The sequence below is a fragment of the Pholis gunnellus genome (genome assembly GCF_910591455.1).
Source record: "Pholis gunnellus genome assembly, chromosome: 18".
Classification (NCBI taxonomy): domain Eukaryota; kingdom Metazoa; phylum Chordata; class Actinopteri; order Perciformes; family Pholidae; genus Pholis; species Pholis gunnellus.
Window position 1 is genome coordinate 12,214,287 of NC_136545.1, and position 14,674 is coordinate 12,228,960.

At 40.5% G+C, this 14,674-nt stretch overlaps 2 protein-coding genes across 2 annotated transcripts in view; one reads left to right on the forward strand and one right to left on the reverse strand.

Moving 5' to 3' along the window:
- gdnfa (glial cell derived neurotrophic factor a) overlaps positions 1 to 13,639 on the reverse strand; it is a gene marked incomplete at both ends in the record, with an annotated part of 35,709 nt that extends 22,070 nt beyond the window's left edge. Inside the window, one exon of the mRNA XM_079179382.1 lies at positions 13,558 to 13,639. Coding sequence (XP_079035508.1) covers positions 13,558 to 13,639 — 82 coding nt within the window. The remainder of the gene's footprint in view (positions 1 to 13,557) is intronic.
- opn4xa (opsin 4xa) lies at positions 5,566 to 13,205 on the forward strand (the record flags this gene model as incomplete). Its single annotated transcript, XM_079179247.1, is given in 7 exon segments — positions 5,566 to 5,697; positions 10,268 to 10,424; positions 10,790 to 10,993; positions 11,105 to 11,276; positions 12,394 to 12,555; positions 12,809 to 12,916; positions 13,001 to 13,205. Coding segments are annotated over 7 exon segments (1,140 nt in total).
- Positions 13,640 to 14,674: the final 1,035 nt, after the last annotated feature.

A 14,674-nucleotide genomic window follows, 5' to 3' on the forward strand; every position in this document is an offset into this window, starting at 1 on the left:
ATGTTGTCTGGTCTCTGGTATGTGGTTGACTACAACTTAATGTGCCCGCCTAATTGGCTCACTCAGCACTGCATTTCAGTTTCATAGTAACAATTACACATAATGGCCAGTTGGAGACCTAAAATTACATTTCAAAACGACTCGACACTATGGCAACTGATTGTGATGATTATTATTGTCATTCACTGAGGATAACACGTTTCTCTTGCCTTGCCATTAAACAAAGTCCTCATGTGACCTTAAAATAGTTGTGAAGAATTCAATTTAATTTCTCTTATTTCATTTTGGTCTTAAAGATTTTAAACTTCAAACTTTTCTCTTCAATGTTTTCCTGATGGTGGCGTGGTGAGATGGTGAGATGTTATAGATCCTCTTCAGCTTTGTTCTGTGGACTGCTGTTCGTCTCTAAAACCCCTTGAGGGCAGACTAATTCTCACGGACAAGCTTTTTTATTGAAGCGTATTTTGCGGAATACGTTTGTCCTTTTCACACCTCAGAGGGGGTGAAAGAGGTGTCAGACTATTTCTGACAGTAATTGGATGGTTGATTGCTGTGGTGGGGTCACCTCAGGGGAGAGATGCAAACTAATTCTCATCCACTCTCATAGCCTGACGAAAAACAACTGTATTAGTATGCCTTTAGTGTATGGCCACTTGAAGAGCCATCGGTATGATCATCAGGGACTATCATCCCATTTGGCATAACAACCTTTTACTGGTCCACAGGGACAGTTTTCCACAACGATTCTCACGTCCTCTGCTCTTTAAAGTGGCAACAACCCCCACATCACCGGCTTTGCTGATCCCAGAATGCTTGACTCCCCGTTGGATCAGCAGGATCTAACGGCAGCAACCCCCCCCCCACACACACACACACACACTACTGCGATGGCTGAATTTGAGTTGTACAGCCGCTATCTGAAGGCGTCTGTTTTGGTTGTGCAATGGTTATGTCATAAATCAAGGCTTTATTTGTAACTGGTGGCAAACAGAATTACAAGTGAGGGGAAACAATCTAAATGCTGATGGTGTCATTATTTTATATCTAGTACAGTATTTACTTCATAATGACAAGTTAAAGCAAAAAAAAAACATGTGTTTTTTGCCACTTTAATTGTCTTCCTCCAGGCTACGGAAAAGCCAGACAAAGTGATGTCGCAACATAGTTTCCCACACAGGCCCCATCATCCCAGTATTTACTATATTCATAATGTGTATAATCCATTACAGTACCGATATGCTCCCTCTATCCATAATGCGATGCAATACAACACCACAAAATGATCATGAAAATGTAATCGAGTTAACATCGTGGACATGCTTCCCGAGGAAGCATTTCAGATTTCCTTTTTTGATTAAGCTGAACGCTCTCTTTGTCTTCGCCGTATAAAGAAAACAGTTAAGCCTTGTACTCATGATCCTACAAATGCTCTCCCAGTGGATCAGCTGGTCATCACAATCCTGTAGTTTGAACCCAGCAAATTATTGTGCAAGGCTTCATCAAACAGCGTCGAAAGCAAATAAAAAACAACAACATAGCGTCAGCCTCTCTGTGTGAATGTGTCAGAATTTGTATAGTGAAGCTAACTGGTTGGAAACTAGTGTATGTTGATAGGTCTGTTTCCCTCCCGTGTGCAGCGACCCAGAAGTGAAGAGGCTTATCCTCCTCTTGCTAGACTGAAGCTTCACTGGGAAAGCACTGTTTCATAAGTCGCCGCATTTTTTTTTTCTGCTACCTTCTTTGAACCATCCAGATGCTGTGACCTTCAAACACAGATGTCAGATTTCAAGGAACAAAAGGGAAATATTAACGGCGAGAGGAGGTGTGAGAGCTGTCTGCTCAGTTGTGCATGAGATGATGAACATTGGGAAGCTTTTATCTGAGTGCTTTTCTCAAGATTCACCTTACACAAGGATGAGCAGTGAACAAGTCTGATACCATGTAAAAGGTTTGGTGCTTTTCAAAACCGCACCACCTTTTAGTTGCAATTCACAAACCAACCAATTGGAAGCAACAGTAACTAGGCTGTGTCATTTTCTCACATCCCATCTTAGTTAGCTGTGGCAGCTGGTGCTCACATACAATTGTGTCACTGCCAATGCGTATTACTGTACATACACAGAAAGCAATGCATGTGGAAACCGCTTTGCAGAATGCACACATTTACCTCGATCCATTAGGGGAAACAGCAATGATGCACAATGCAATTAGTGATTAAAAATGAAGCACATTTTCTTGCTTAAGGTATATAAGAGAGTTAAGCTTTTACAATTATTACCTGAAATGTCATTAATATCATCAGACCAGCCTCTTAACACGGTCCCACCCAAACACACACACACACACACACATCCTCATGCGCGCACACTCCCCCACACTGGCTTGATCAATGCATTGTGCCATGTGAGAGCTGTGTGTGATGGGTAGCCAGCAGGGGGATGGGTCAATGTGCTGCTGCTCGCTTTCTGTGTGTGTGTGTGTGTGTGTGTGTGTTTCTGTGTATTCTCATACCCTCACACGCACTGGTAGCAGCTGCAGCAGCATACTGTTGCTGCAGTGTATGAGAGAATCTCTATCTAACTTGGAGATTAGAAATCATCAGCCGTATTTCATTTAAACCTTAAGCGCGGTGCATTTCTACATACTGTACGGCTTCAGTGTCTCTGATCCTCTTTGCCAGTCCACTACAAGCACAGAGGAGCTCTGAAGAGGAAAAGAAGGGGCTTCACTCTCTGGATGAGGTAAAGTAAGACCTTTTAATTAAAACATTTTTTAATATATATATATATAATGACTTGATATTGGACCCTCTTTCTATTGCAGTTGATTACCAGTATATAAACTATGATATGCGAATCTGTAGAATGTGTTGATTCAATAATTGTATCTTTGGTTGTTTGCAGAAAAATCTGCAGTTTCAACACTTTTGCTAAAATGACTTTTTTTGTTTTAGCCTGCTTTAGCTTTCTCGTTGTTGATGCATTTCACATTCAGTGTGAACTGAACACAGTCATGCTAAATCAGATATGCATTTGATTCGTGGGACTTAAGCCTCCCATCTGAGACAATGCTTTCATGCCTAATGAGGGGAAGAGGTGATTGAAGGTTCCTCTGACGTGCAAGGCTTCACTGAGCACAGCGAGAGCTCCCTGGTTTGGATCTGACACCCTGCACGTCCATGTGTCCTTCACCCATTGTACCGTAAACATAAATGTCTATGCTTATATATTGGTCTCATAGACCATAACAGCCCAATACAATATCAATACAACATTTTAGGGATAACATCATGGATTTCTCATGGACATGTGTTATGAGTCAGATTCCTCTCTGCTCCGGTGGCTTTAAACGCAGCACCATCACTCAGCTTTGCGTCGCGCACTGTGAATCAACAGCAGGCATGATTTATAACATCTTCATGTTCTCAAGCAAATGATTAATGCAATACATGACGGATGTTTTACAACATCATCCGTGACAGAGAGCACTGTGGTGCCCTGGCACCGAACTCCCTTTTATAGTGCAGATCAGAGGCAAAAAGGAAGTGGGTAGGAGGATAAATACTGTTGATATTGAGCGATTTAACATGCACTCTTAATTCCATCACATTAACAGAACGTAGAACGCGTCTTATAATCACATCCGCAGCTGAGCAATGGTCACATGGAACTGCATGTTGAAGTCCATGCAGCCATTTTCATTATCAGGAATGCCTTCCCTTAATCACCTTGTTGATGTATATTTCTCAGTCACAGCATTCATTGGGGACCTTTTGACAGATTAAAACAGTGTTCTCTTATTAGTTATCGGTAAAAACTAATACTTTTTGGACTCAGTGCTTTGAAAAGCCTTTTGTGGCTGTCTTAAAAATGACCTCATAAAAAACTGTCAAAGCCTATCAGTTCAATAATACAGAGTGAGGATCTCACTCTCACTCTCAGCTTCACTTCTCCTCAACTCTTATCGTGATTAATACTTAGCCAACTGATTTTTACAGTTTCCCAGGGTTATTCATTCATTTTAAAATGCACTTACTGTCCTAATCCTTCTACTTCTGTAAGATAAAAGTCGTTCATTGCCCAAACTAGAATTACTGACTCCAGGTGGTATGCCTCCGCCAACCACTCCAGTTGCAGTTTACATCCTTGTCTGTTTAAAATGTCAACGCTTCATCATTTTATCCTATTTGACATTCGTATGAAATTGTCATCATAAGCATTAGAATTCTTAAGTTACGGCCCAAAACATGCTTTGTGAGGTCACAGTTACCTTGATCAAAAATCAGACAGACAGACGGATGGACGGCGGGACGGACAATAATAAGAGGAGGCAGACACAGGAAACTCAGATTTGCAACAAAACTCTTGTCAGATTTGTCAAATCTCAATCTTTGTAAAAACTGTCTGCTTTTGCTTGAGCCTAATTTCTGGTATTTAATCAAAATCAAGGTTATAATCGCTGCGTCGACTGAAAATGAATCACACAATTTCGTGATACTCGCTAAAAACCGAACCAAATGAAATGAGGAGGAATCGAAATATCGATTACCTTTTGTTTCATCTCCACCTTAGCTCATCGGATCCCTGTAGAAACATGAGTACACCTGGTCTGTATGCGGAAGGTGCATATTTTTGATGATTATCCGTTACTTGCATGGATTATATGTTTTTGTGCATAGTTTATACATCAGGCCCTTAAGACTTAAGACTTAAGAGGCAACCGTCCGGCAGACAGCCTGACATTAAAATCCACAAAGTAGAGGGATACCGTTAGCAAGGCTGAACAGTGCTCAGGTGTACAGTTTTAAGGCTTTTAGCACTATTCTGTGTGAAGGTAGCGTGAAAGCTTTCCCTATACAGCTTTAGAGCCAGACGTGATAGACATACTCCACAGTAGCGGAGGCACTAGAACAGTACCGACTTCTCCTCAGAGCTTACAGATACACTGCCCAATGTTGTCATAGTGCCCAACAGCAACCCCAAAATTTCCTGTTTTGAAACCAAACAAAGTTCACAGATAAGTTTCAAAACAGCGAGCTGGGAGGAAATGTGTGGATTTCCTCAGATTTCCTCCTGGAAAATAGTGGGTATGTTCAAAATGTGAGCACTGAACTAGGACACCTCGAATGCATAAAAACAAACAAAAAATACCAACAATGGGTCAAAAGTTAAGGACAGAAAATGTCAAACTGAATGTACTGTATGAACTATTAACACGAGGTCATATTTAAACTTAAACAAAGAAGCTTCAAGACTAATTCACATGACCTTGAGCCAAACTGACTCGACTAAATCAAATGTTGACATCAATGAATGAAGACAGTGAGAGTTGCAGATGCAAGCTGTACGCCATCACGTCTTATTTTATACTCTTGCCCCCCGGGAGGTTTTACTTGGGGGGGGTTTTACTTGTTTATGTAAGTACTCTTACATAAGGCTGGAAAGTTTAGTGGGGATCAGGTTTGAATGAAAGTCACTGGGACATGCTGTGCACGAAGAAAAACCCTATGATGCTGACGTGTGTGTGTGTGTGTGTGTGTGTGTGTGTGTGCTTGTTGTCACAGAGATGGATGTGGATCACGGATTCTATCGGCAGGTGGACGTCCAGGCCCACGCTCACTACATCGTCGCCTTCTTTGTCTTGGTGATCGGAACAGTGGGTGTTACTGGAAACGCCTTAGTCATGTACGCCTTCTTCTGGTAAGTAAACTCCTGGTTAACCAGAAAACAAGTCTTATTTGTTATTCTGCTTTTTAATAATGATCATTTTTCATCTCACACTGCAGCGTGCCTCATGGCCTCATTTTCTATCATCCCACAAACTAGTCTGGAAGAATGAACGGTCCAAATAATTAAAGTCAGCAGTGTTTATCAAAGCCTTTTTAATTGTTCACACTAAAGCCATGATAATTGTATAATTGTTGTATAATTTAGCTTTCATGCAGCCTTAATTAGTCCATGTCACCCACAACATCAATCACATCAATCACACTGCAGTATTTTTAAACAGATGGAACAAATGGATTTAATGAATTTCAGGAAAACAACACATAAACAGAAAGTAAAGCATCATGGGGCATGCTGCATTTGGTTACATTAGTGCAGCAGTCAAGTGAAAATCTATCAGAAGATGATAGTTAAAATAACGTGCTCTCGTGAAAGCTGTAATTGAGGCGCATCATGAAAACAGAATGACAAAAGATTAACGTTAATTAAGATTACCATTAATGAAGAGTAGCAGAAATGGAGTGCCTTAAAAATAGCCACGGTTAATGAAAAAAGAAGAGATTAGTGAGGTAAAAACATAACAACTAACATTGTTATTGGAGTTTTCTGTAACCGTGACTAGACGAGACATCCTATTACATTCCCATCTGCAGCATGATAGCAGTTTAATTAGCCAGCATGGTATGATGTGCCTACGTCTGGTATTGCAACAAGCCTCTATTAACACTTTTCCTCATGTTTTTGCACATGAACGGGTCTCGTGAACACATTTCTGGGAAGTAGACACAGTGCTCTACTGTTCAAGCTCAGCTGGAACTCCAAAATAACTTCACGGAAGCTGTTTTCTTTTTAATCAGACACATTAACATCACACATTAAACAGTCCCTTTGGTGGCATATTACCGGAGGTGGAATAAGTCACAGTTTTCCGCTGTAAAAATATTCTGTCACATGTAGAAGTCCTGCTAAGTTTGTTATCAACAAATTGTACATAAAGTAAGAACACTTGTAAAGCAGAATGGCCCCTTTCAGAGTGTTATTATATATTTTAAAGCATGTTGCTGGTCAAGGTGGAGCTAACTTTAAGTTTTATAATAACAGTAATATTAGTAATATTACAATATCAATAGCATGTTTAAGATATCTGACTGGATTAAGGTATAATCAAATCTATAATATATCCTATTGAATATCTTAAATTGTCACTATTATCTAAAAGTTATATACCAGTGTCTAATCTAGCAAAACAAATATTTTCTTTCCAGCCTGCACTGTTCACAGCCGCAGAGATGTCGAGCGCTGACTCGGGGAAACAGAGTGTTCTTGCCATAGAAAGCACAAGCAGAGAGGTCTTCACACAAGCCTGCAGGCATTCAATAGCAGGAAGCAGCTCAGTGATTTTCTAACTGTACTGGATAAATCAATGCATGCATTCAATAATTCAGTTCGCTTCTATCTTATTTACATACAGCCAACACTGTGCTATAGTTCCACCCAAACCAAACGGAGGGCAATCAAGCTTAAATAACTGTACTGCAACTCAGGATAATTCAATATAATGTGTCTCACTATAGGTTATCCTCCAGGTCTCTAGTTTTTAACTGTTTTGACTTCCAGTGACATGCATGATGATGCAGCAGCTACACAATTATCTTCCCTGTCATTATTTTCCAGCCGAAAGGCAACCCGAAGAACAGAGCTGCTTTACTCTTGCGTGATGATGTTGTGTCTGACATATATTTTGACATTGCTGGGAAAAAACACTTTGGTATTGCATGTACAGATTGAACCATTCTGCCAACTAATGTAATTATGGCAAAACTGGCCCAAACTCTGATGTCAATTTCAATTTCACTTGAAAGGATTTGAAATAAAGAATATAGCTAAAAGGATAAATGTGTATGCTACATGCAGCATATACACTATGGCGACTCCTGGGTATATGGTATTCCACTGAATGCAGTGCCTTCACAGGGGCCAAGTGTTAGAATAAATCCCCGGTCTGACATGTTTTCTGCATTAAGGTCCAACCTCCAGTGACACAAATCTTTCTCAAATGTCGCATCACTCGATCTCCAGTCCAGTCACACTTCAGGACATACCCACTCACCTGCATGTAAACATGTGGAATATTTACTCCTTTTTTGCTGTTTTTACAGTCAGTGGGCAAAACCAGGAGGACAAAGCTGGAGCTTTTAAAGTTAAATGGAGCTGGTGTAACTATTAAAGCAAATATTAGGTTATGGCGCCATATGAACACTGGTCTAAGGTTTACATATCCAGGACAAGGGACCATATGGTATCCATGTTTTCATTTCAGTTGGAACAAATATTCATCCACCATCTGTGTCCCATACTCCCTATACCTTTTATGTCATGGTAAAAACAATATAATGTAATATGTTCATGCTACTTCCCAGATGGAAGAGATCAAAAGCACCTTTACCAGGCATCCCTACATGACCATCTGTGTCAACTCACAGCCTTAGAAAAAGCACTGGTGACATCTGCTGCGGTCCCCGCATAGACCGCCAGGTCCAAGCTCATTATTGTTCATAAAACTTGTTTCACAGGTCTTCGTGAAGCGGGATTGTGTGAATATTCAGGTCGTCCCAAGATATGTTAACAGTTTGCTTCTTGTTAACTGATGGCTGACCCAGTATAAGCTAATTTCACAGGGGGAATATTTTTGATGCGCATCTGTTTCGGCTGCATGTTGTGTTTGCGTTTTAGTGTTACTCGGACAGAACAGATTTGAGTGAGTTTCGAAAGGGACGATACAAGGAGTAATGTTCCAGCGCAATTCAACTGTCTTCCTCAACTTGTTCACAGGCTTTGCTTCGATTTACAAACAAACGAACATAAAAGGGCTGCTTTGTTCTGGGAGATTTAACGTGCTGCGTGGGTGTGGGGTTAGTGTTCATTTTTGGGAGACAAATGCAGTCTATAGGGATCCCTTTGCTGCTTTTACCTGCACCCTCTCAGGCATTAGGCTACAGAAGCTCGTGTTGAAGCCAATATACTGACAATACTGCTTTGATTTAATGGATATCCTCTCGGCATTTGGCTTATGGGGATTCCATACGGTCCTCCCAAAGCTTTTACTTTTAATCAACAATAAATTAATATTCATGTCATGGATTATAATGTAGCGCATAAGATAACAATAACAGGAATAGGCTTATACAACATACAACATACACCACATGAATATATAGTCTGCAGTAACTTAAGTATTCTGACTAATTAGACACATCACTGAAGATAATTATTTTTGTTATTGTTATTGTCATTGTTATTATTATTATTTCTGTACACTAAGGCAGGGGTTAACTCAAGCCTGTATTATAAAGGCCCTGGGTGAACAATAGCGATAGATCTACCAACAGATATTGTGTGATTTTGGCTAGTTCTTGACATTTTATAGCACATGCGAAAGCAGACCTGTACACAGCCGTTAACTGTCAAGAGGTTTGCAGGCGTTTGTAGGTCAGACAACCCGTTTTTCCATTAAGTGACATTTCAATTGAATGGTTATTTATAATGGGATTTTTCAAGTGGCAGTGAGTCCACGTTGACTGACTCTTTTCATTGCAGCTGCTGACATATAGAATATTCCCGTCACTGTCTGTAAAGGTCTTGCTTGTCACAATGAGTCAACAGGGGAGTCCACTGAACACATTGTTTTGGAGTATTGTATGTGTATTGTGTCCCTCCATTGTATGGGCACAATACAGTTTGAGTTTGTTTATGTGATCTTGGGATCCCCTTGGTAAGGTTTGCAATTCTCATCTGTCTCTTACTTGCTTTAAGAGAGTAAACGTATTTCAGTGCTATAATGAAAGGGGTTAGTATGGATGTGCCATTGTTATCGATTTCCACGCTCCTGCTTTTGTTATGTTAAGGGAGGTGGAATTAAGTTTAGAAAGATGAGGATTTGAGAGTTATTGGATGGATTTTGCATTGGTTTAGGGTATGAATCTCTGTCGCTCTACATGTCTGTGATTCGCACAACAACCTTTGAAAACAATAAGACTCCCTCCCTCTTGATTTTAATTCACAACCAGAAATTTAACAAATATTGAATACAATTAGAACATTTATCTTAACATAGTTTAGTTACAAAGTAGAATAACATTGCATTAGTTTGCTAACTGGACTTTTTTTCCTTCTTTTTAGCTCCCTGTTGGAGACAACAAGTAGTACATAGTAGTACATGTAGCAAACTGCGCTGATGATGAAACATATCCGGATCTGGATGATTTGTAATAAGAACTAATATAATTTTGGAGGTCTACTGAGAGGTAGTGGATGGACTCCACAAAACATATGTTAAGCTGTAGAAACAAAAGTGTGGGATCATAATTAACTTAAACTGAACACACAAAAAAAGATTGTTTTGGGGTTGAAAGCCGTTTTTAGACTGTCTCTGTTACTTCTGCTGATCGTTTCTGAAAAACATGTTTTTTATGATAGTGTGGGTGTCAACAACAACAACAACAGCATATTGTTTTGTAGGGTATATTGAATTTAATTTAAGAGTTTTCAATCCTCTGCGTTTCAGCAACAAGAAGCTACGGAATGCCCCCAACTTTTTCATCATGAACCTGGCAATCAGTGACTTCCTCATGGCAATCACACAGTCACCCATCTTCTTTGTTAACTCCCTTTACAAGGGGTGGATTTTTGGTGAAACAGGTATTTTTTCATTCCATTAAATAGTATGTATTTTATTTATCAATCAATCTTGTCTATGTTTGGAGCTATTTTTGTAATATGTTACCTATTTATAAAATGTAATTCAAAAACATTTGCTTTTCCTCATGTTTTTTATAGTGTCTCAGCATATGTGTATGTGAGAATCTGCGCCTGCTGTTAATATGTTTAGTCACAAGAAATGTATGTGAAAAGGAGAATATCATTTAGATCTAGAAGCATTTAGTCCAATTTGAAAGTCCTGACTATTCATATTACGTATCTCATGTAATACATAGCCTTCCAAGCAGAAGAAAAACAACAACAACATATGAATGAAATGCCTCCATCTTTCTTTTCCTCCACAGGCTGTAAAATATACGCCTTCTGTGGAGCTTTATTCGGAATCACCTCCATGATAAACCTTCTGGCCATCTCTGTCGACCGCTACATTGTCATCACCAAGCCTCTGCAGGCCATACAGTGGACCTCCAAGAGACGCACATGCTTCGTTATTGCCCTGGTCTGGCTGTACTCTCTAGCCTGGAGCCTTGCACCCCTTTTGGGGTGGAGTAAGTAACTTCCTTTGTCACCCCCTACTCTTTTTATTCAACTACCCTCTGCTTATACTTTGGACCTTACACTTCGTTCTTACAACCTCTTTGTCATTTTTTTACCCCAAGGTTCGTACATACCGGAGGGCTTGATGACCTCATGCACATGGGACTATGTGACATCTACTCCTGCCAATAAAAGTTATACTTTGATGCTATGCTGCTTTGTATTCTTCATCCCCCTGGGCATTATATCCTATTGTTATCTGTGCATGTTCCTGGCTATCCGCCGTGCAAGCAGGTGAATGAATTATAGGTGAATATGCAGCACTTTAATGCACTAAACACATCGAAGATACTTAAAATGCTGCCATTTAAAGCTGGTCTACTCATTACCCGAATACGACAATATCATACCATTAAATTGTAGCCGTTAGCTTTCCTCTACTGTCACATCTTCACATCAACAACCTTCTGAAATATGCTTCAGAAGAGACTTGACATTGCTGCAATGCAATTTCTTAAATGTTATCACAAGCATGTTACATAATATTGTGATGTTGGCATCCGTCACCCTAGTTCTTCCCTTTTATAATTTATCTATGTGCATGTGTGTGTATTTGTCTGTTTTTCAGATTCCTGCCATTTCATGCCTGTCCATCAGTAGCCTTCCATACACATTAGCCAATTCCCCCCTCAGCAAGTGAAGCCCTTTCCCATTTCCGGGGTACCATCCAAGACTTTGCTGGGGGACACACACCAAATTACATGTGGATGTAGCTTTTAGTATTTACCGTCAGGGCAATGTTGACTTAAAGGAATACCTATCTGTAAGGCTAGCGTTGAAATCTTGGGATGATGCTATGATGAATGTCCTGTAGACCTTTTTGGTTGCAGTGGAGGTATAACGTTTCACCATCTAGACTTCAGTATGGCTACTGTGAAGGTTACAACTCTGTAGGCCGTGGCCCTCAAAGGAGTTGGCGTGCCTCTAAGCAACAGCTTGCCTGTCACTCTTTGCCTGCTCTGTCCAGTTTTGGTACATCAGCTTCTCTTATTTCATATTTTACATTCCGTCCTTATGCTGTGGAAATTGATCATGTTTGCCATCGTGAAGGGCATTCCAATCCTCTTCAAAGGAGTGAAAACAATATTCAAGAGAGCAAATAAGATTAATCAAATGTACCCAGTGTTTGTTGCCTGCTTGCCCTGTTTTGTTGCATCATCTGTTTGGCCGTGCCTCATGTGCCTCACTTTGTCTGCATTTGGGTCCACAGTCATGCATACATACAAAAAAAAAAATCTGTCTGCAAACACTATACATGTTTGGTTCTTTTTAATTCATTTAGTCCTTTTGTCATATATATTGACTACAACATTATTTTATCCCTTCTCTCTGTCCTTTATTCCTTCCACAGAGATGTGGAAAAGTTGGGGTATCAGGTGAGGAAGTCAACCCTGATCCAGCAGCAGTCCATCAAGACTGAATGGAAGCTGGCCAAGATTGCCTTTGTGGTCATCATAGTGTTTGTGCTTTCTTGGTCGCCCTATGCATGTGTCACCCTCATCGCCTGGGCTGGGTAAATATACAGCATGACAAGGGCTCCTTATGATCCAATGATTTTGTTCTAATAGTCTTAACTGCATTTGTTGTGTACAGACAGTGTATACTTCATCTCAGCCATTAACCATGAGCCACATTCCACCTCTTAGAGGTGTCATATCATTATAACAGGCATGATGAAGCACTATGCAATTGGGTCAAAGTACAGTACCAGTGTCGTTGCAGGTGATGTACAGTTTTACTCTTTACAAACACGTTACACCTTTCAGATACGGAAGCATCCTCAGTCCCTATTCCAAAGCCGTCCCTGCTGTTATAGCCAAGGCATCGGCCATCTATAATCCTTTTATCTACGCCATCATCCACTCTAAATACAGGTGAGTGCAGTCATCCAACTTATCTGTAGCCTAAGCTTGAAAAGAGTACGGACGTTTTCCTGAGAGATCGCTATTTTTCAACAGAGATACCATGGCAGAAAAGGTTCCCTGTCTATACTTCCTAGCCCAGGCCCCGAGGAGGAAGTGCATATCAGTGTCACACAGCGAGTCCTCTCTCAGGGACCCGATGCTGAGCAGACAGTCGTCAGTCTCCAAAACCAAGTTTCACAGAGTTTCCTCCATGTCTACGACAGACACAGTGAGTTTGGCTTCGGCAGTAGTGTTTTGAGGAGTAGAACGTAGCACCATCAGTCGTGTGCTTACAGAAATCAAATGCACAGACGTTGAAGTTGGGATATTTTCTGTGTTGGTTTTTTAACTTGTTTTGGTGTGGTTGCCTTTCGGACAATAAAGGTCAGGAGAAATCTTTGTGTTGTACAGTGTGGATTCAAAATCACATAAGAACTGTATCAATTCCCAACATTAACTTTTTTATATTTCCTGCCCAAGAGACGGCATAAAAAAAAGAAAAAAAAAGAGCGGCCTCATTTGTTTTTTAATCAGAATGTCGTTAATCACGTTGTTATTTTCTAGTACCACAATTACAAGGCAGATACAGAGTCACATTATTACATTATTACCTTGATTTACATGTATTAATGTGCATGTCCCTTGTAGCAGGTTTGGAGTGATGTGGAGCTGGAACCTATCGATCAGAGCCATTGTGTGAGGTCCAGCTATTCCCTTGGAGCTCTGAGGGACAGAGAGCGCACGTCATTGGCTAAGCACACCAAGGAAAAGGGAAGCCAAAGCCAAGAACAGGTAGGGTAGGTGCTCATCACTATATTTGTTCTTTTTAGATTCTAATAATCATGGAGTCAAAATAATGTATTCATAAAGGGCTATGTCCTATCGATTACTCCTGTTCTAGATCCACATCCCAGAGCGAGGCTCATTGAACAGAAGTGATCGCAACCTATCGCCCGAGTGTGTCAACACAGCAATGCCCCCGGCCTTGTGGAGGAGAAGGGAGGAGAACACTACAAGTTGGAATAAAGAGACGACACAGGAAGTGGAGAAAGATGAACGCGGACAGGGAGAGACACGGCAAGTTCAGGAGGAGAAAGACGAGAAGGGGCCGCAGGTCCTCATCCAGCCAGACTCTCTGGACAATATTGTATGTGTGCACTCCCAAGCTATCGTCAGACCGGACTCAAAGAAAGGCCCTCTGGACCCAAGCTATTGTGAGGAAAAGGAAAACACACAGAGCAGACAGAGAGAACTGTTGCTGAATTTACAGCCTCTGGCCTGTTCTGCTCAAGAGCTTGAGTCTGTGCAAAGATATGTAAGCTAAATGTTACGTGTGACTGTGACACATCAAGTAAACAAGTCTGTTTTTGTTAATTCAAGAATGAGGTATCTTTTGAAGCAGCTGACAACACTTGTATCTCAACTGTTTAGCAATGCAGTGCAACCAAATACAGTTGCTTGTAGGTTTTTGTGCAATTGTATACACAGCTGTTTTGAATAATAATCTTGAGGCACACCTTTCCTGTTCAGGCTTGCTGTTAACATACAAAATACTACTACTCTTGTTTTTGTTTAAAGGCAGGTCTTCGGTACGATCAACACTGTCGCAGTGAAACAAAGGAATAGATCTCAAATGGAGCCGAATCTAAAATGACCTTTAAAAAGTTCAAAATAGTATGCACTTTGTCAAAAGAGCTAAGAATCAACTGTATACACAGAAGAACTAAT